The sequence below is a fragment of the Corvus brachyrhynchos genome, unplaced genomic scaffold (assembly GCF_000691975.1).
Source record: "Corvus brachyrhynchos isolate BGI_N302 unplaced genomic scaffold, ASM69197v1 scaffold285, whole genome shotgun sequence".
NCBI lineage: Eukaryota > Metazoa > Chordata > Aves > Passeriformes > Corvidae > Corvus > Corvus brachyrhynchos.
In genome coordinates, this window is record NW_008238323.1 from 845,363 (window position 1) to 865,828 (window position 20,466).

A 20,466-nucleotide genomic window follows, 5' to 3' on the forward strand; every position below is an offset into this window, starting at 1 on the left:
CACAAAAACCTATTTTTGGGCTGCTTCATATGAGTGTAGATGGTTTGGCGGGCAGTTTGCAAACCCTTCTCCGCAATGCAGCAGGGTCTGAACCCCAGCACCATCCCCAAATCTGTTCAGAGACCACTTCTGTGCCTGAGAAAATGCTCATCCCACTCCCAACACCAGGCTGAGGTGATGACTGGGACCCCAGTTGCGGCTGAGAGATGGATCCTGCTTTTCAAATGCCATGTCTGGAGATGCCCAGCCTTGCAGCCCAGGAGGATGCAGCAGGGACCAGCTGGATTTTGCCAGCAGGATGCATTCTTATTTTAAATTCTGCACATGCAATGTGTCCTCTTTATAAGGTGGACATAGAAAGGGATCTATGGGGACAGGCCAAATTTGGAAAGAGGGATATAAGAGGAGGAAAACTGACCATGGAGGCAGGTGCTCCTTTGTCCAGGCACCAGGGCTGGAGGAATTCCACTGGCACTGGAAATGAAGCTGTGTCCATTGAAAGGCCAGCTTGCTTGTGAATGAATGAAACCGGGCAGGGAAAGGCAGGCAGCTAATCCTGTTTGACATCAGGAGCTTTACTGCACAGGCACTCCTGGCTCACATCAGTTTGGTCCACGAAGTGCCTGGTAGCTGGCAGCAGGATGTTCTCCTGTGGGATGCTAAGACCCTCCTAGGAAGTGCCCTCTTGCTGGTGTTCACCATGAAGTGGGACTGGGACCACCCATCTGCTGAGCTGGGCAAGACACTGAGGCTTGGCCTCTTCTTCTCTGCAAGCCAGGACTGATGGATGAATGAGGCCTCAGGGGCTTCTCACATCCTCAAAACTTGTCCCTGAAGTGGAAGCCCCCGAGCTGGGTAGCACAGGAGAGCAGACAACCTTTGGATGGACATCCATAGCACAGAGGTGGCTATAAAGAAGTCCAAGGGGCATGAGATATTACAGAATCAGGGCTGGAAAGGACTTTTAAAGGTTATCTAGTTCCAACCCACTGCCACCTTCCGCTGTCCCACGTTGCTCAGAGCCCTGTCCAGCCTGGCCTTGGACACTGCCAGGGATCCAGGGGCAGCCACAGCTGCTCTGGGAAAAAAAAGTCTTTACTATAATTGTAAATAAAATTCTTCCTTACCCCCAATACAGCCCTGCCCTCTGGCACTGGGAAGCCATTCCCCATGTCCTGTCCCTCCATGCCTTGTCCCCAGTCCCTCTGCAGCTCTCCTGGAGCCCCTTTAGGCGCTGCCAGGGGCTCTGAGCTCTCCCTGGAGCCTTCTCTTGTGCAGCTGAACACCCCGCAGCTGGCTGCAGAGCAGAGGGGCTCCAGCCCTGGGAACATCCTCCCCTGGACCCGTTCTAACAGGTTCATGTCTTTCCTGAACTGGAGGACTCCAGAGCTCCATATGGGCCAGAGTTCTTGGCTGTCTCCTTTAAAAGAAAGCAGAAAAAAACCTGCAAAGATGGACACACAAAAACTCGGTGGGTGGGAGAGCACAGGGGCTCCTGTAGGCAGCTGGCCAATCCATCGTGGGATGGGTCTTCCTTTCATCTGCCCCGGGACTGAACCGCGCGGATGATCAAGGAACCGGAGGAGTTAACAGACTCCCAGCCAGAGATATTCGTGGCACCCAGAGTTCGTGTAAAGTTTCATACCGGGACCCTTTACTAAATTCTTTCGGTCATGGGAGAGAAAACACTGCAACTGTTTAGTCTGCAGGGAGGTGGTGGCTCTGGCCCAGCACTCAGCATTGCTGAGCAAACACGCTGGAGAGCAAAGGGGCTGTCACCCCTCTTATCTCCTCTGTCTGCTTTTCACCACGTCTCTCCCACCACCAGGCACCTGATCGGCATCGTGTACCAGTGCTGGATCTCCTTGCTGGAAATGCAGCTCTGGGATGGGGGAGAAAAAGCCACCACTTGAAAATTGAGACCTGGAGATGAAGTGCCAGTCTGCTAAAAAAATGTTATTTACACAAAGGAGCTCAGAAAATCTTTCTCAGAGGCCAACATTTACAAATTCTATGTAGCCAGGGAGCTTTTGCTATAAGAAATGTTATATTTGGCTGGTGGTTTTTTTCTTTTACGGGATGTGAAAGATGCATTAATATTTTTTGCTTATCCCCTGAGCATGCAGGTATGGAGCACCCTACAATGACTCCAAAGCTGCCTATCTGTCCTGGGAAAGCTTAGATTACAGAAGGGTGATGCAGAAAACAACATCAACGTGCAAAAGCCCTCAATTGCTCCGTCCTTTGTATCTCTGAAGGGATGTCCATGATTGCCATGGCGTATTTTGCCTGAAGTTGGCAGACTGTGAGCATCACCCTGTAAGAACCCTGGATGGCATGGGCTGGAATATCAAAGAGATGCAAGGAAACACACCTTGCTCTTATGAACAAAGCAGAAACAGAAAGAGTTTTGTTTTTCCAGCCTGCCACTGCCTCCTTAGGTGATGGACACTGCACTTGCTGTCCTCATTTTCAGTTCCTGCTGCTCCTGGACTGGAAGTGTTAGCACAGAATCACAGAATGGTTTGGGTTGGGAGGGGTCTTAAAGATCATCTCATTCCAACCTCCCTGTCTTGGGCAGGGACACATTCCACTAGACCAGGTTGCTCCAAACCCTGTCCGGCCTGCCTTTATCACTGGGTTTGGATCCCCAGCACTGCCAGAGATGCTTCTTTTAACCCCTCTTTAATAAAAAAAAAAAATTATTTAGAGCAATAGTAATTTAAAAACAAAGAAGCAAGAAAAGTGGAAGAATTTGTCACTGGGAGGGGAAAAGGAAGCACTGTTTTGGGATGCTCAGTGAGGAAAGAGAGCACAGGGGGCACACCCCATGGTTGGCAGCACTGCTGATGAGACCAGAGGATGTGTCAAGGTAGGGCAGCATCCTCCAGCCAAGCATTGTTTGCTCCTGTCCCCAAGACTTAGATTCTGTGTTTTGCATCAGCAACAGGCCTGGCAAGCTGTAGGACAGGGACCTGAAATAATTCTCAAGCCTCACTCCTCACCCCTCAAGTGTCCTCTGGCTCCTCTGCTCCCAGTACCCACCAAAGCCACTTCCCACTGTAATTTTGCTTAAATGTGTGCAGCAGGAAAAGATGGGGCTGTGCAAAACCATCCCCACAGGGGAAGGAAAGGGGATGTGGACTTTGTGAAAGCACTGATTCTCCAGTTCCAGATTCTGACATAGCTACACACCAGAATACTCACCAATGAAAAAACCCTGAGCCTAAGTGTGCTCGGGGGATGCTGAGGGTGCTCAAGCTGCAGGTCCCATGGGACCATCCCTCTGGGAACCACCACAGCAGTCGGGTTCACTTGGCTGGGAACTGAATCTGGTTCAGAAACTTGTGGCCCAGTTAGAAAATCTTAAAGAGATTTCCTGCTGGAGAGCACAAGAGCATCCTCTGCATGCTACAGGCCTATGTCCAAGTAAAGCCAGGGATGGGCAAAGCACATGTGCTTTAAGCACGTTATCTCATCTTCCCCCTTTCCCAGGGCAGAAAAAGAGGTGCTTCCCTCTCCAACATCCTTCTATCCAAACCCCATGCTGGCACATGCATCTGCCCCGGCCTTGGAACAGGAGGTGATGTCCCTGGCACTTGCTTCTCCAGGGTGCTCCTGTGTCAGCAGGATGCTTCATTCCCTGACAAAATCACCGGGGGTGGGGTGGGGTGGGGTTTGTGGGATGGGTGTCAGGCAGGGTGATGCATCACGGGGTCCTGATGAGCCTCCAAAACTCCTGTGCCCAGGTGAGGAGAAGGGAATCAGCTAAGAGCAGGGCTGGGCACAGCAGCTTGTCTGCGAGTATGGGGAGCAGGGATCGTCCAACTCTGCAGCATCCCAAAATCCACACCTTGGGGGTGGCTGCAGCAGCCTGAGCTGGACTGGGGCTGGCGCAAGCAGGAGCAGATGGTCTGTGAGGAGGGTGCCTCGGGCCAGCTGAGCCCCCCGGCTGACAGGAACACACTCCCACATGCCGTGGGCTTGAGCATTTCGGGAGCAAACGAGAGATTAGGAGCTGATGCCAGTTCAGCCCGATCTGGAGGGGTCTTAGCACTGAAATGTCTCCCTGCCTTTCCTCACCTCTCATCAATGGATAAATGGATTTTGAGGCTCTTTTTTTTTCCCATTTCTGCTGTTTCTACCAGGACCCCCAGCATCCTCACCCACCAACAATGTCTGGGGGCACCCAGGAGCCCACCCCAGCAGGAGGCTGCTGCCTGGCTCTGTCCCAGGGCTGCAGGCAGGCTGCAGGCAGGCTCAGCAGTCTGCAGTCTCCACCTAGAGCCCAGAACAGCCTCTACTCTGTGCTTAAGCCCATGTACAGGGTGTGCACGGGTCCCACCGCAGCGCGAACCCCGCGCTCTGAACTCGGCTGTGCTTTTAGCAGGCAGCAGCAGCTTGGCCACGAGTGATCCTGACACTCTTCACCACCAACCTGCATGAGCACGAGGAGCCTCTGCTGGGTCCCACCACCACTGGGAGATGCCCAGGGCATCCACTGCCTGGCAGAGACAATGAGACACCAAGTGCCATCCCTCTTGTCCCATCATGTGCTGGAGCACAGGCTGGTCCCCACTGTGGCCTTGAAATCTTGGCCCCTTCGAGGTGAAAAGGAGCCAGGAGAAATCACACACTAATTTATGGAGTAAAGGTGATGGCTGTTTTTTCACAACACACCTGAGCATTGTAGAGGTATAAGGTATAAAACCTTACCAGCACATTGAATTAAAGTCAAATGCACCAATCTTTAAACCCTAAGGGATTTTTTTTAGAAAATTAGTCCTGCTTCCTATCAAACTCTCAACTGTAGGATGCACTGCTAGTCTAATTTAAACACCTGTCCTGTGCAGAGCCATGAATGTGGCTGCATTGGGCAGACTCCAGACCCCAGTAACCTGCAGAGCACTGGGGACAGTCCCCTTGCCATCCCCTGTGATGCCCACTGCTACGTCAGTAGCCCTGTGCACACCTCCAGATGCAGCTCAACGTGATCCCCAAAACCCACCCCTGGCCTCGGACTGAGGACTGATGTGCAGTGCAAACCTACTGCTCATTTAATTTAGGGTCTGGATCAACTACTCCCAGCCCAGACAGCTCCTAGTGCTTGTGGGGCACAACTCCTGTCCCCATCCCCTCCTTCCTATCAGTGCAAAAATGCCTTTTTCTTTGCGCTCCGTTAAAACCTGACATCTTGGGCTCCACTAACCCCTCCCTCACCTCACCACCACCCTCCAAAGAGGTGCTGCCTGGTGCTCCCTGGCCCCCACCACGCTGCCTTGCCGTGGAAAGGCCGCAGAGCAGCCGGGTGCTTCCAACAGCCACCGTTCCGCTTGGGAGAAGTGGCAAGTTCAAAGCACGCAGCCGGACATTTAATCCAGGGCTCTCCAGTAACTCCCAGCCCCGCACGGGACCCGTGTGCCAGCGGCTCCTGGAGCCTCCCGTGGCCAAGCCCAGCGCTGTTACTGCGGGCAGGGAGCTTGGCTGGGCTCGGGGTAAAGGCAGGGCCAGCTCGAATTGATGCCCAGCCCTGCCCTTCACCTGCTGGTGCAGGCAGGCTGCCAGCCCGCTCCCCGGGCTCCCTCTCCTGCCTGCTGCCGACACTTGCACGGGCTGTGTTTGGCCCTGGATGACTGTGTGAAAGAAGGGGAAAAAAAAACCCCCCAGAACCATGGTAAGAATTAAAAAAAAAAACTACTAGCATTTTAAGTTACAGAATGCTAATGTATGTCATAAGCAAATATATGTAATTATTATATATATGTATAATTAACATATATATATATGCAATAAGCATATATATTATCACAGGAGCAAAGTAAGAAGTAATTGAATACAAGAATAAAGTGATAAAAATGATACGATAATAAATAATAAAAATAGAATAATCAATACACTAAAGAATTAGAGAATGTCTCCAGAGACACAAGTCAAAACTTGTGGCAAAAAACAGGGAATGTATCTCCTTTCCACTATTTTTCTCCATGCCTGAGAGCAGGAGGACACAGCAGCTGGGGATGCTCCTCGGAACCACCCACGGGGCTACACTCCCTGTGCCCCTTCAAGCACTACATAGATATATGAGTGTGCACGAATTTAGAGCTGCCTTTGAATTTCCTGTGCATACAGAAAATAAATCTCTTCAAAGCTACACAAAGCTTTTGCTGGGGGGAGTCCCACAGTAATTTACAAAGGCAGGACAGTTTGATGTTTGATGCTCTGATCAATATCAGAAATGTAAGGGAAGAAAGGTTTCCAAGCTCTACAGATTTCTGCAAACCCCTAAATGAAGGTGTCTACACAAGGGCAGCATCACTTGTTATTTCTGTGCTTGTGCTAGGCTCCTGGGGAGCTGGCATCCATTCTGAGGTTCACCATCAAGATGTTCCTCACCCGCACAGAAGAGCCGTGGAGAGCAGCTTGAGCCAAGGAGGCTTTCCCCACTGAATCTCCACCTCACTGGGGGAAGAGCTCATCAACTCTTCTGGAGGAGAAACTAAAGGCTGCAATGTTGGCTCATCCACAGATCTGAGAGATGGATGTGGTGCTGCTCCGTGGAGCTGAGCTCACTGTTGTGGCACGTGAGACACATACCTGTATGGCCACACCTGTATGGCTTTAGGATCTGCTCCAGGGGCACTGGGACCTTTTTTCCCCAGTCTCTCAGTGAAGCAACCTCTCAGAGACAAGTGGTACCACTCTGTTTTGTGTGCCACAGATTGGGCCATCTGTACTTAAATTACATTAAAAACAGCCATGGAAAGAGGACTGATGGGTTTTTGCAGTCAGTGCTGGACATGGTGCACAGGTCAGATGCTCTCCAGCCACACTTGGATCCTCTTGCCTCCACCTCTGCCAAACCACAAACTGTTCTTCACCAATAATCATGTTGAGAAGGGAAAAAAATTTGCCTTTCAGCATTAACCATTAGTGCATTACTTAGAATAACACAGAACATCACAGAACCATTAGGGTTGGGAAAGACTTCTAAGATCATTGAGTCCAACCAACTTCCACATCCCAGCTCCCACAGTATCCACCCAGTGTCTATCATTACAACTTAGAGCACTGTGATGCTGAAAGGGCTGCTGTCACTGGGAGGTTGTTTGCTCAGACTAAAAAGCCTAGAGGACAGGAATAACTTCAGCTCATTTATCTCAAAACCTCATGCACAGCTTGGCAAACACTTCACACCGCACCTACATTTACTAAGGGGAATCAATCAACTCTCCAGTACCTCATGCCACAATGTCTACATCCCAAGAAATGCTTCAGCCTAAATTCTCCTCTGCCATCCCCCACCTGGGATGACAGCAATGGATTTGTGGCCACTTTCCTGGTTGACCCCCTCTATAAATGGTCACACCAATCATCTCAAACCCAACCAAGGCCACTGAGACCCAAGTGCAACCTCTGCCAAAACCCACACGATTAGTCTCAAGGGACTAGAGGGGAAGCGTCGGAGGGGAAGCCATACAAGGAGGGGCTGAGGCCACTTGGTCTGTTCAGCCTGGAAACTGACTGAGGGGAGACTCATTGCAGTTACAGCATCCTTGTGAGGTGCAGAGAAGGGTCAGGCAGTGATCTCTGCTCCCTGTGACCAGGGACAGGACCCAGGGAATGGCTGGAGCTGTGTCAGGGAGGGTCAGGCTGGATATCAGGAAAAGGTTCTTCCCCCAGAGGGTGCTGGGCACTGCCCAGGCTCCCCAGGGAATGGGCACGGCCCCGAGGCTGCCAGAGCTCCAGGAGCATTTGGACAGCACTCTCAGGGTTGTTGGGGTGCCTGTGCAGGGTCAGGGGTTGGAGTCCATGATCCTTGTGTGTCCCTTCCAGCTCAGGATGTTCTATGTTTCTATGAGTTTTCCACAACCAGAGCCAAGCACAGCACTAAACCAAGGAAGGGCCATTTCTGGGGCATCAAGAGGTTGCAGATGGTGAAGAAATCCTCTGTGGGCGTGCAACTGGGTAGGCAATAAGGCAAGCCATAGGATATGCATTTGTGTGTGCAGCAGGGTAGGCATCAGGGCGTGCAATAGGGTATTCATTAGGGTATGCCATAGAGAACATGTTAGGATTTACCATAGGGAAAGCATTAGGATATACCATAGGGCATTCATTAGGGTATGCCATAGGGTATCCAACGGGATATACAGTAAGGTAAATCATAATGTACGCATTTGGGTGTGCAACAGGGTAGGCATTAGGGTGTGCAACAGGATGTGTGTTAGGGAATGCATCAGGATATACCATAGGGAATGCTTTAGCATATGCTGTAGGGTATGCGCTAGGGTACACCATAGGGTATGCCACAGGGAATGCAATATGGTATGCAATAGGGTGTGCATTGGGATATACCACAGGATATGCCGTGAGAAGTGCATTAGGGTATGTAATAAGGTTTAGGATATGCCATAGGGTATGCCATAGGAAGTGCATTAGGCTGTGTAAGAGGGTGTGGATTAGGATATACCATAGGCTATGTCATAGGGAATGCATTAGGCTGTACCACAAGATATTCACCAGGGAATGCCACAGGGTATCTGACAGGATACGCACTGGGGTACATCACTGAGTATGCATTAGGGTGTAAATTCTGGGGTGCATTAGGATGTGCAGTAGGGTATGCCACAGTATCCTATGACGTATCAAGCGCAGCGTGCCTTAGGGTACGCATTAGGGTGTGAAATGGGGTATAGGTTAGGGCACGCCACAGGGCATCCAGCAGAACCAGCCCTTCTCTGGCGCCAAGGCAATTCCATGTGCACGGATGCACCAGGCTCTGGCTCTGGCTGCAGGCCAGTGGGCTCTGCTGCTCTGTGTTGGGATGTTCATTGCGTGATTTCTAGGTTTTTTTTTTTTATTATTATTAAAAGAAGGTATCAGCCTTCTGTTTGATGTGCTGTTGGCCATCGTTGCCAAGGGGAGCAGTGTACAATTACAGCCCCAGTGATGTCCACTCTAATAATACACTTGGCTCTGCATAGCTCAGATGCAGACACAGCTCTGCTATAAAGAGCACGGTTGTTCCAGCAGAGGAGGACTCCAACTTATGTTACATGTGAAGGGTTTGCTTAACACCCCCCACTGAAAAAAAAAAAAAAAGAAAGCCTGGGCATGCCAGTGAGTGAAACTATGACAAGCAAAAACCTCTTGCAGGAGAGTTACTTTCAATGTATTAATGAAGAAGGTATTTCTAGAGGCATGAAGAAACTGCGTATGTGTCCATAAGATGTTCTTTCATGTTCCCAGCCATCCAAGCTCCCTGGGCCCAGCTCACCCAGGTCCATCCCAAGGGCTCACACAGCTCAAAATTGCTCTTGCTACCAAAAGACTAAACCAAACTCAATGAGGAGAAAATCAAACCCAAATCACAGAACCACAGATTTGTTTAGGTTGGAAAAGCCTTCTAAGATCATCAAGTCCAACCATTCCCTCAGCACTGCCCAAGCCACCACTGACCCATGTTCCCAGGTGCCACATCCACACAGCTTTTAAATCCCTGCAGGAATGGTGCCTCCACCACTTGCTTGGGCAGCTGTGCCAGGGATGGACATCCCAGACACCAAATGATCCCCCTCAGTGCCAAGCTCCCACATGGCAGCTCTACCAGCTGTCCACCCCACGGCTCCACTTCCCACATCTCTTTTTCTGAGAGGTTGGCAGCACTCAAATTCAAGACTTAGCCAAGATTTTAGACCAAAACACAGAGGGAGGGATAAATTCAAACCAGAGTTTTCGTCATGGATCCTCTTAGAGCATGAAGTGGACCATGTTGGCTGTAGGGAAGCTCTTCAGAGGAGCTGCTGGAAGGGAGGGCGATGATGTGACAACACTCCCATGCTGCAGCACTGGCATCTCTTTTGGGATCAAAACAAGTGCTCTGAGATTAGCTGTGAACATGTGCAACCCTTAAACATGAGCACCTTGTCAACAGCTGAAAATAGAAGAGGAGCCAGGTTAAAAAGACAGTTTACTGCCTGTTTTGCAGGAAAAAAACCCCTTGCTGCTTGTTTTAAGGTCCAGCCCGGTACAGGGACGCTGTCTATAGGTATAGGGATGCTCTCCTTAGGCACAACCACGCTGACAGGGCACCTCAGCGGGTTCACGCACTAATTCCTGAGGTGCTCTGGTGGGGGTGAGCTGTTGCCATCGCAGTCCTGAGGGAAAGGGACAAACAAGCCCCTACAAAACATGAGCATCTGCTGGGAGCAGATGGGGGGGCGAGCGGTGCAGGCCCAGGCGCCAGCAGCACGGGGAGGGATCACGCTGATCCCGATTTATCACACCCCGGCACAGTAATTCCCCAGCTCGCCGGTGCCCAGCAAGCCGAGCTCCTTACGTCCAGGGATCAGATTAGTCTGAAAGGTGCTAGAGAGACACAAATCCTGCTCTGCAGCAAGCGTTTTATGAAAGGTTTATTTCTCTTTTTTAATTAATGGTAAATTATCTAGAAATGGCTGATGGAAAATATCTGATGGTGGAAGGGCCAGGATTGTAGCTGGGTAATGTTATATTGTCAGTCATAGAAAAATATGATTATAACATAAGTATGTATGTATGTGTGTTTATATATGTATATATATGTGTGTGTATATATATGTGTATATATAATAATTGATATCAATGTATTAATACATCATACATCAATAGGATATTCACATTACTCCATAACATGACATAATAATCGATATGCCTTACTGATACTGATAATGTATCATATATCAATTCCAATATACCACATTGATATCGATAATTAACCTCCTTATTTCACACCAAGGCAGCTGCAATGACTCTTTCGTGCCTCATACCTGGCTCTGTCTCCAGGCAGGGCTATCAGGCCTGAATGCCTCAAAAAATTCCTGGTTTAGGGTTTGACCGAAGTATTTATGAATCTGTGTGACTGCACCTGATTATTTTGTTGGGAAAATGAAACAGTGCTTGGAGAAATTCAAAATCCTTTACTATCAGAAAGGAAATGTTAAATTATTTAATTTCACACAGCACTTTGCTTTTGACCTGTAGTGATCTGTAACCTTTTGCGCCACCAAGACATTTATAAAAGATGTGCACTTTGGGGCTGAACAAATCCCTTTTGCATATTTCTCTGTGCCTCAGCACATGAACTCGGTCACCCACACACCCCACTCGCTCTTTGCACCTCATTCCTCCCCACAATGCTCCCATCACACTGTGACTGGCAACACGTTCCTGAAAAGCACTTTGAGTCTCTCTGGAGGTAGGAGATACATTATTTATCCTACATTCATGCTGTGAAGAGCTGAATGTGAAGCCACTCAGTCTTGCACAGGATGCTGCAGTAAAAAACCAGTTTACTGGGTCTGTTCGCATGAGTGGAAATGCTGGGGCAAGAGAGTAAAGCAAACTGGAAGAGTCCTCCCAAACCCAGGACTGCCATCAGAATCAGCTGTGGGCTAGCACTCTGTTGCTCCCTGGCCATCATTCCTGGGCTTTATTCTGGATTTCTTACATTGCTCAGCCTAATGGGAAGATGCGAGAGTGACCTGCGATGGGAAGAGCAGGATGCACAGCAGGTTTAGAGCTCCCTCCAGCCCCTTGCTGCTAATTCTGGGACGGATTCTGACTGCAATTTGTCTCATTCTGATTTATAATACCTTTGGAAATACTCATCTGGAAAAGATCACCACCTGGTACAGGAAATGGGCAGATGTGTATGCTGCCCAAGGGCTTTGCAGCAGAGAGTGGGCACAGGGAGAGATGCTGGGTTTGATACGCACCCAGAGCAATGAGAGAAGCAAAGCTGGGCCAGTGATTGTGCAGAATTATCTGATACTGATTTTGACTATCTTATTTTACTCCTTATTTCCCTGCTTGCTGTGTTGCCACAAAGCCAACTCAAGGTACAGGCAGCCAGGCACAGCATCCAAGAGAGGATCTCCAACAAGAGCAACAAGAACAACAAGAAGATGAGTCAAAAAGTGGAGTGAGCAACAGACTTGTGTGGAGAGCAGAGAAATGACGTGTGAGAAATGAACTGTATGTCCCACAGACAGATGTGTGTGAGGGAACAGCTGAATGGAAATGCACACTAAATTAAGGATGGAAATTCGTAGTTTCAACTCTGTCTCCAGAGGCAGAAAATTGGAGGTGCATGTGACACCTTCCCAGAAAACAACCCCCCTCTCTGATGGCGGCACTGCAGTAACACACACTCCTCTCAGCAGACCATGGGCAGTTGAGGACAGCCCTTTCTTCTCATCATCCAACATCGTTATAGAATCACCTAGGCTGGAAAAGATCTCCAAGACCACCAAGTCCAACCATTAACCTCACAGACCAGTTATCAGAGCCACTGCTTTTTTACCCCCTCTGCAACTTTGCTGTCACTGATGGTTTTGGAGCAGAACAACCAACCAGTTCTCCACATACCAATAAATAAGTCACCCAGAATAATGAGAAAATACACAATTATCTCAGTTTTGTTTGAAATCAGAAACCAGGAGCAAGCCCTTCCGCCAGGTGATGCAGCCAAAAGCCTGCTCAGGGACCATCTCGGTGTCTAAGACCATCAGGGACTTGTCTTGGTGTCGCTGGTGCTGAGATGGACCCTCCACTCTAACAGCCTACACTGAAAGACCCTCCCAGTTAATTTCTTTTCATGCCACGGGGATGCTGCCGCAAGCAACTGACTCATTACACAGACAGGCCCTGGTGTGAGATGTCACAATTCCATGTAGAGCTCATGAAATAAGAATGAAGAGTACCTTGATAATGCCCTCAGTGTCACATTATCTATGGTAACCATTAAAGATGTGCACAGACAAAATAGGAGGTACACACCACGAACTCATAACCTGGGTTCAAAAGGAATTTGGTAACAGCTCAGCTCCAAGCATACAGTAAAACTAAGTGAGGTGATGCTACAGGCATCTGAACAAACAACTTTATCTTATTACCTGCAACATGTTGAGGAGCAGGCTCCGGAATTTGGTTCCTTCCACCATGAAGAGGGCCATTTTGTCACAGAGCTTGGCTGCTGTGGAAGCAAAGCTGCGGTCTGTCACCGCTTTCTGGTAGATGGTCTTGACTATCTCCCCCAGCATCTCCTCAGAGTTGGTGGAGTTCTGGGCCTCCTCCATGAAGGTGGTAAGCTTGGAGTCAACGTCACTGCTGTTGTTTCTCATGCTGTTGAGAATTTCAATTAATTTGTCCATTTTATTCTTTTCAGGGTCAGTGGTTTCCACTGTGACTTCGTCCTGGTCCGTGAAAAGGGAAAGACAAGGCGTCTGTTACACAAGGAAAAAACAGATATATCAGCCCATGTCCTTGCGCAAACAGCAAAGGGGAAAGGGGATTGGGAGGACATAAACAGAAAGAGAGAGAGAAAAGACAGAGCATCTTTTAGTGACACAGTAGTATAATCTCAGCATTGGAAAGCACAAGCGCATGCATCCTGCCCCAGAAATGTCCCCTTCCTCCATTTTCCACACACTTAATCCCAAAGTCCTACCCCCCAGCTCAGGGAGAAGATGTCCTTGAGTGTCCTGAGCCAGGATGCCAAAGTCTGACCACCTCAATTGCCTTTGGCATCCTGGACCAGTTTTTCTGGTGTCTGTGGCATCGTGATGATGGACATTTTTTTGCCTCTCTTTAGAAAGTGCACTGTTGTTTGCAAAATGCTCAGACAACAGTCCCACAAAAATATCTACTTTATAATATATATTTAACAATGTAAATTGAGATCAAAGAAGTTACATGATCCCAGCATTCAAAAGACTCTTGACTTTTCCATCTCTTGCCTCTTACACTTTCCACTTCCCATCATTACCACAGAAATTACTGCTTCTTTTCAACGTTTTATTAAGCATTTGCCCCTTTTTCCCCAGTGTCAGGCATGCATCCTCCTTGTTCGGCTCTGCTCCCTTCTACCCATCCACCTCAATCTTATAATGTACTATACAGTACAAACCTATAGCAGTTTTTTGGACAACCCAACCCCAAACAGCAGCTGAGAGTTGTCCAAGCCTTCCATCAGGAGGCTGGTTGTGTTGACAACACCCACCCAAGAGTGGGTGCTGATGTGACTTTTATTCTTACAAGACTCTAAATTTTTGAGACAAGCATTAAAACTAATACTCTGGAAGTCTCTACTATGCTCCCATTGCTTTAAAGAACATAAAAATAACTAACAAAATCTCTTACTCCCCCTCATGCCACTACCAGAAATAGTAAATGCTCATGCATTCAAAGGTATACATTTCCAACATGCACTCCCATGGAATTGTATATGTTCAGGTTATTTTTGCTCTGTATTTTGGAAATCTCATTAGAGATAACCCCATGGATGCTTTTTACAGTCTGACAAAAGAATCTCAGCAGAAAGAATCTGAGTTTCACAGGGGGCAAATAGAGATATCATCTCCAAATTCCTCAGAAATCTGTGGCTGAATATTGTTTCCAGAAAGGATTTCTCCTCCGTCACTTGCATGCATACTTTTGTTATTGTTGGGTTGTTGGAAGGAAAGGGGGAGATAAGGGCATTTCAATTCATTGCAGAGATAAATGGATATCAGCTTTAAAGCAGTGGAGTCCAACTATTCAGCACTCAAGAGTCAAAGTTTAGCTTTGTAGAGTTTAGGGATTTAGCTCTGTAGTTGCAGAGAGACAAATTGCCTTTTTTAGATGTTTTTTAGCGAAGTCACTGAGCTCTTCACACCAGGAGGAAGCTCATGTGTGCACCAGCCTTTCCCCATGGAAAAGGGGAGAGCTCCCAGTCCTTGGAGAACTCAAGCTGGTAGCAACCTCAACCAAGAAGTCCAACTCAGAGCCTCAATTCTGTCAATAAAAGGCCTCCTGAAGGAGCACAAAGACACCTCAAGAGAAGTGCTGACACTGGGGGATTAAGGTAAATTGGGAGCCTTGATGGTAAGGTCCTTTGAGCCCACCCCACCCTTTGTATGGAAAATGGCCAACAGGCAGACTCTCAGAAAAAGAGAAACTCAACGTTTCCCCAAGGACTAATACCTTTTCTTTTAGTCTCCTCCTCAGCCTGTCTTTAGAAGACTGAAGCAAATTGATCTTGGGTCTGTCCCCAACGCGCTCGTGGACGCTGTCTTTCCGCTTGGTCTCCGGCTCGGGGATGTACTGCTGGGACTGCTTCTCCACGGCCTCGGGGCCTCGGGGTGCCTCCACGGGCACGGGCACCGTGCACGCGGAGCTGTCCTCGATTTTCAAATTCTCAGTCTCTTTGGCGTTTCTGTGCGTTTCTTTGTCGTTGGGCGAGTGCTTCTGGTTGTGGTGCCATCTCCGGTTCTGGCTGTAGCCGTGGTGGCCTGTCCTGCCCGAGGAGTGAGGGGCCTGGCCTCCTTGGTAGAGTTTCTGGTGGTCCCTGTTATGCTTGGTGCCACCCTGCTGATGATCCGCGTGCTGCTGAGACTTGTTCCCACTGGGGAGTCTCTGCTGTCGCCTGGAAAGTCAAAGAAAGTCATTGAAAATCCAGGTAGCCTCAGAAAATCGATTTTAACTCCTATTAGCTGGAAACCAAACAGGTTTTTTGGTTTCGGGTTTTTTTTTTTTTTGTATTTTTTTTTTTTTTTTGCGGGGAAATAAAAAAAAAAAAAAATTACAACAGTCAAAGAAAGTTCACCCATTTCTTCGTGGCTCTGTTGGGCCAACACATCTGTCCCGCCAAACAGCCTGACCCTTGGCAGGGGACCCCAAAAGGGGAGGCAATTTCTTGTCATCTGACAACTGAGTACCAGCTCATGCCTCTATCTCTTTCTGTGACAGTCATATTTCAGCTGGAAGTTCTTGTCAAGTTGGATAACATGACTTTGGTTCCCAGGAAAAATTCTCCTGGGTTTCTGTGTTAAATTCTCCCAGGTTTCTGAGTTAGTTCCACACTAACCAGGAAAAACAGCAGCAGGAAGTCAGGCAGGCAAGAAATACCAGGAGATTTTTTTTTTCTGAAGGCTTTCCAGCTCCTGATACACCTGGGCTACAGCATAAAAAAAAACTCGCCTGCCAACATGGCACACTACTGCATGGGTTTGCAGCGAGCCATTTTAAGTGTATCAGGAATTCCTAAGTGGAAAAAAATTAACTAAAAAAGAAGCCATCAAGTAAACTGGTAATCTGCCCACACCAAATGGTTTTGTTTGGCCTTATTTTATACACATCCTTCAGCACTGCTACACCAGGACAGGACACACACATGCATGAAAAGAGGACCATACTTGGCTCTGGCAGCAGGGAGAGCCAGGACCACAACCTCCAGAGAGAGGACTATGTGTACAGAGCTCCAAACAGATAACATGGAAATCCAACAGCCACAAAGAAGAGGAGCAAAGGGTTTATTCGAGAGACTACGACATCTCAGAAAGAGTGAGCAAGCCCCTGAGTGCTGGCCGTAAGCGGTAGCCGAGATGGCAAATCCCCAAAAAAACAAGAGTTGAATGGAAGAAATGCTTTGGCAGTCTCAGGCATCTCAGATTTCCAAACAGACTGCAGTGTGGCTGTCCCCAGTGGAGAAGGCAGAGCCGGAACGCCATCATCCAGGATGCAGCTAAGATGGAGATGGTCCTGGCACTGGCTGTCTTCATGAGGGCTGGGTCTCCACCAGGGTTACCCTGAGCATGGCTCTCTGCCTGCTGCCTCTTTGATACTGGTCTTGGCTCTGAGAGCCCGTGGGATGCTTTAATGCCTGGCTCTTTACAAGGCTGTTGGGAGCAGTGCTTGAGGATGGCACAGGACATCTCCCCAGTACCAGCCCCAAAAACAGAGAAGTAACTGTGAGCGCTGTGGTGACCACAGTGGTTTGCATCCGTAATGGTTTTTTAGGCATGATAAAATCCCTGCTCAGCCTCACGCCTTATTACAAACCCCCACCCCAATTTGGATAAATAGCAGCATTTACTTTAAACCCATCCCACAGCTATTAGTTTTGTTTTCACCATTGGCACTGCACAGCTAAGGGCGCTCAAATGAAGGAAGCAGCCATTCACAAATACATTTCAATGGTCAGCAGTCTCCAGCCCTGCCTGCCAAAGCCATCTGTCCACGGAATCTGTAATCCTTGGCACCCCCAGGAGTCAAAACCTATTTTCCAAGGCCAACTGGCTTTTAACCATAAAGAGCAAGGGCTCGCATTTAGCAAACACAGGACGAAGAGGCTTGTTCGTGGCACTGGAAGGAATTTACTCTCAGACCACCAGATCTGGTTTTCTGAGATATTCAGTGTGTGGTTTTTTGGTTTTGTTTCTTTTTTTTTTTTCCTTGCAAACTGAATGGCAGGGGGAAGAAAAAAAAAAAAAAAAAAAAAAAAGGAAAAAAAAAAAAAGAAAAAGGAGATGGGAAAAGCTTTCCTGTTTGCTGGAGCCTACAAGCATTTTATGAGTACAGATCCTCCACATCAAGTTTTCCTGGCATTTCTTTGTTTCCTCTCAGTAACGCAATCACATAAACCACTTTGTAAAGAGCAATGCTTATTAAAAGGGGAATGTCAAAATAAAAGTTAGTTAAAAACCTTATCTGGTACTAAGCCATCATAGGCCTAAGAGTGCAAGAGTTTTGCTTTCTGTGGTTTTGCTCTTCTCTCAGACATTTTAACAGTTTAACTGTTTGGTTGCACTTCAAGTCTCAGGTTATAAGCCAGTCAGCCTGCTACTTTATTTAATTTGTAAATATTGCACAGAAATTACAAAAGTTGCACAAAGACACAGCTGTAGTTTCAGAAGCAAGGGAAAATGCCTGGAAATGAGCTGGGAACCAAACTTGGCTGTAAATTCCTGCAAGAAATGCATGCAGGAACAGTTTTTTTTCTGAAGACATAATGATAGTATAAACCAAACCCTTTATGTTTAAGGGCTATGAATGAAAAAAGGTTTAAGATTTTAAAAAACCCCAGTTAAGCCAATGTGGAATGTGCAAGATTGTTCATTTTGAGGCTGTTGCAATAGGATGGGGGAGAACATGCAACCCTGTTCCTCTACAGGACAGCTAAAAGGTGATGTTCCCATGGCAAGGGGCAGAGCAAACACAGACCAAAGCTCTGCAGTCACTAATCACAGGGTGGAAAACACCAGAGTTAAAAAAGTTTGGGGGAAAAATTTGAAAGAAATAAAAGGCAAAGGAAGGAGAATGTCAAAAAAGGAGCAATGTCTGTGACTTGGCAGCAGTTGGGGTCTAGACAATCATCCAGCATTCAGGAAAAGACGCGTTGTGTGCCTGTATCTTCCCAACACCCCAGCGAAGAAGAAAAGCCAAGAAGAAACAGGATCTGCAGAGAGGAAGAGCCAAAGCAGGGAGAACAGGGCTCAGATCTCAAAACTTTCTTGACTGCAGAGTATCTCAAAGCCTGAGAAGTTGGGATGACCCATCCCTGCTCTCAGGTGTGACCAAGGTGCTGGGGACACAGAGCGTCCCGGGAAGAGACAAAATGGGGACATGGGCATCCCGCCGCTCCCACTGTGGGTTGTTGGTGGAAACAACCTTGTGCTTGTTCAAGGGCAGCACTGTGGCAGCTTGAGGTGATGACCCAAGATGGTGCCTTGGGGTGATGTGCCAAGCCCAGGGAACCAGGCTATAGTAGGACCTAAAGGCACTTCCCAACCTAGGCTTTTAGGTCTGAGATGCTGAAGGGAGGAAGAGCTGAAGCTTGAACCACACAGTGACACCTCAAAGAAAAGCAAGAATTCACCCCAGAAAAATGCTTCAGTTACTGGGAAATCCCTCCTCTGTCCCCCTCTGCTCATCCTGAGCTGTAAGGATGCAGTGCCTTGCAGGGAACCATAATTCAGCTACAAGAAAAAGCATCTGGACAGTACAATGGTTTCTTATCTCTTGACTCCATTTAACATTAAATAACTATTTTCACTTCAAAGGCCAAATTCCAATTCATTACAAAACTCCCCCTGACTTCAGTGGGATTTGGCCATCGGACAACATGGAAACTAAAGAGATGCTGAGAGTCACAAAGAAATTGCAAAAGTACTAAAAACCAAGGGGAGACAGTCAGGGTTGCCAAGCTGGAAATAGGATAGTACTGCTTCTGCTATTGTTTCTCCACCCATTTTTTTATTTAACTAACTAAATGAGATACCTTTCAACAGAATTTAGATCTGACAAATGTCTGTTCTGTTGGAGAATCCTACGCAAAACAAATCTAAGGCTTCAGCTGTCTTGGTGATTACCAGCCTACGTGCTCAGAAATACATGATTCCTGCAAGTTTTTACTACATTGTTTGCTCCTAACGAAAGGAGCAGGAAGGCACAAGTCTGGGGAAAATAACTCTAGACACGTGGACAGCTGTGGTCTGAAGCACAGTTGCTCTGTCCTGTCAGCCTAGACCATATCCCCACGAGCGAGATGAGTCTTTTGAGAGCCCCCACCATTCATCTGCCATGTGGGGAGGCTGGAGGACAATGCGGGGCTGCATTCTCCTGGTGGCTGCACAGAGATTTGGGTAAGCAATTCCTACAAACACTGAGAGGTGAGGAGTTACATTAGAGCCACTGGTCCCATGAGGGGCAGCTGAAGGAGCTTGGGCGTTTCAGCCTGGAGAAAAGGAGGTTCAGGGGGGACCTTCTGCCTCTGACAGGAGAATGCAGCTAGGTGGGGGTCTGGCTCTTTTCTAAGGGAACAGTGACAGGACAAGAGGAAATGGTCTCAAGCTGTGCCAGGCGAGGTTTAGATTCAACATTGGGAAAACTCCTTAACTGAAAGGGATGTCACACCCTGGCACAGCTGCCCAGGGCAGTGGTGGTGTCCCCATCCCTGGAGGGATTTAAAAGCTGTGTGGATGTGGCACCTGGGGACATGGGGCAGTGGCGGCTTTGGAAGTGCTGGGGGAATTGCCAGACTTGATGACCTAAGAGGTCTTTTCCCACCTAAATAATTCTGAGATTCTATACATCTCCTGTGGCATTTGAGACATTTACCCCACAACGCAGAGCACCTTGTACAACCAAACAGACTGAAATCCCATCGTGGGACTCAGGGATCCAGTCTCCACACATGCTGGTTCCTGCCTTTGGAAAACCTGCCTGGACACTTGCCCTCAATCCCAGCGGACTTCCCCATGGCACAAACCCTCCAGGACACGATAAGCTCCTTGCAGAGCAGAAATTCTGATTTACTCCTGCTTTTGTGCGGAGCACAATACCTGGTGGGCATAGCCAGGGCCACCCAGTAATTAACAACTAATGTGGACTTGCAGACGCTCAGGCAAGAGATTGAGAATGAAGAGTGGTACCAAGGTAAAACCTTCTCCATCACCTGCACCCTTCTGGTGCTTGAATGAACACCTTCCTCACTGCATTTGACAGCCAGTAAGTTTCTCTGCACCCTTTCATCTGCCTGGACACGGTCTCATCTCTGTGTGAGGAGTATAATGCTAAGTCTTGGAAGTATCTCATGATCAGCTTTGCTATTAACATGCCTGCAGCTAGTTAGCAACTGTTGTGGCAAGGGATGGATTAAGATCACAG

At 48.1% G+C, this 20,466-nt stretch overlaps 1 protein-coding gene across 1 annotated transcript in view; it reads right to left on the reverse strand.

Annotated features, from left to right (window-relative positions):
- The window catches only part of LOC108446752 (CBP80/20-dependent translation initiation factor-like), a 49,445-nt gene extending 33,979 nt beyond the window's left edge, over positions 1-15,466 (reverse strand). The window contains exons 1-2 of the mRNA XM_017734341.1: positions 15,004-15,466; positions 12,936-13,265 (exon numbers count right to left, since the gene is read on the reverse strand). Of these exons, the coding sequence (XP_017589830.1) occupies positions 12,936-13,193 (258 nt within the window). The 5' untranslated portion in view covers positions 13,194-13,265; positions 15,004-15,466. The remainder of the gene's footprint in view (positions 1-12,935; positions 13,266-15,003) is intronic.
- Between the last annotated feature and the right edge of the window lie 5,000 nt (positions 15,467-20,466).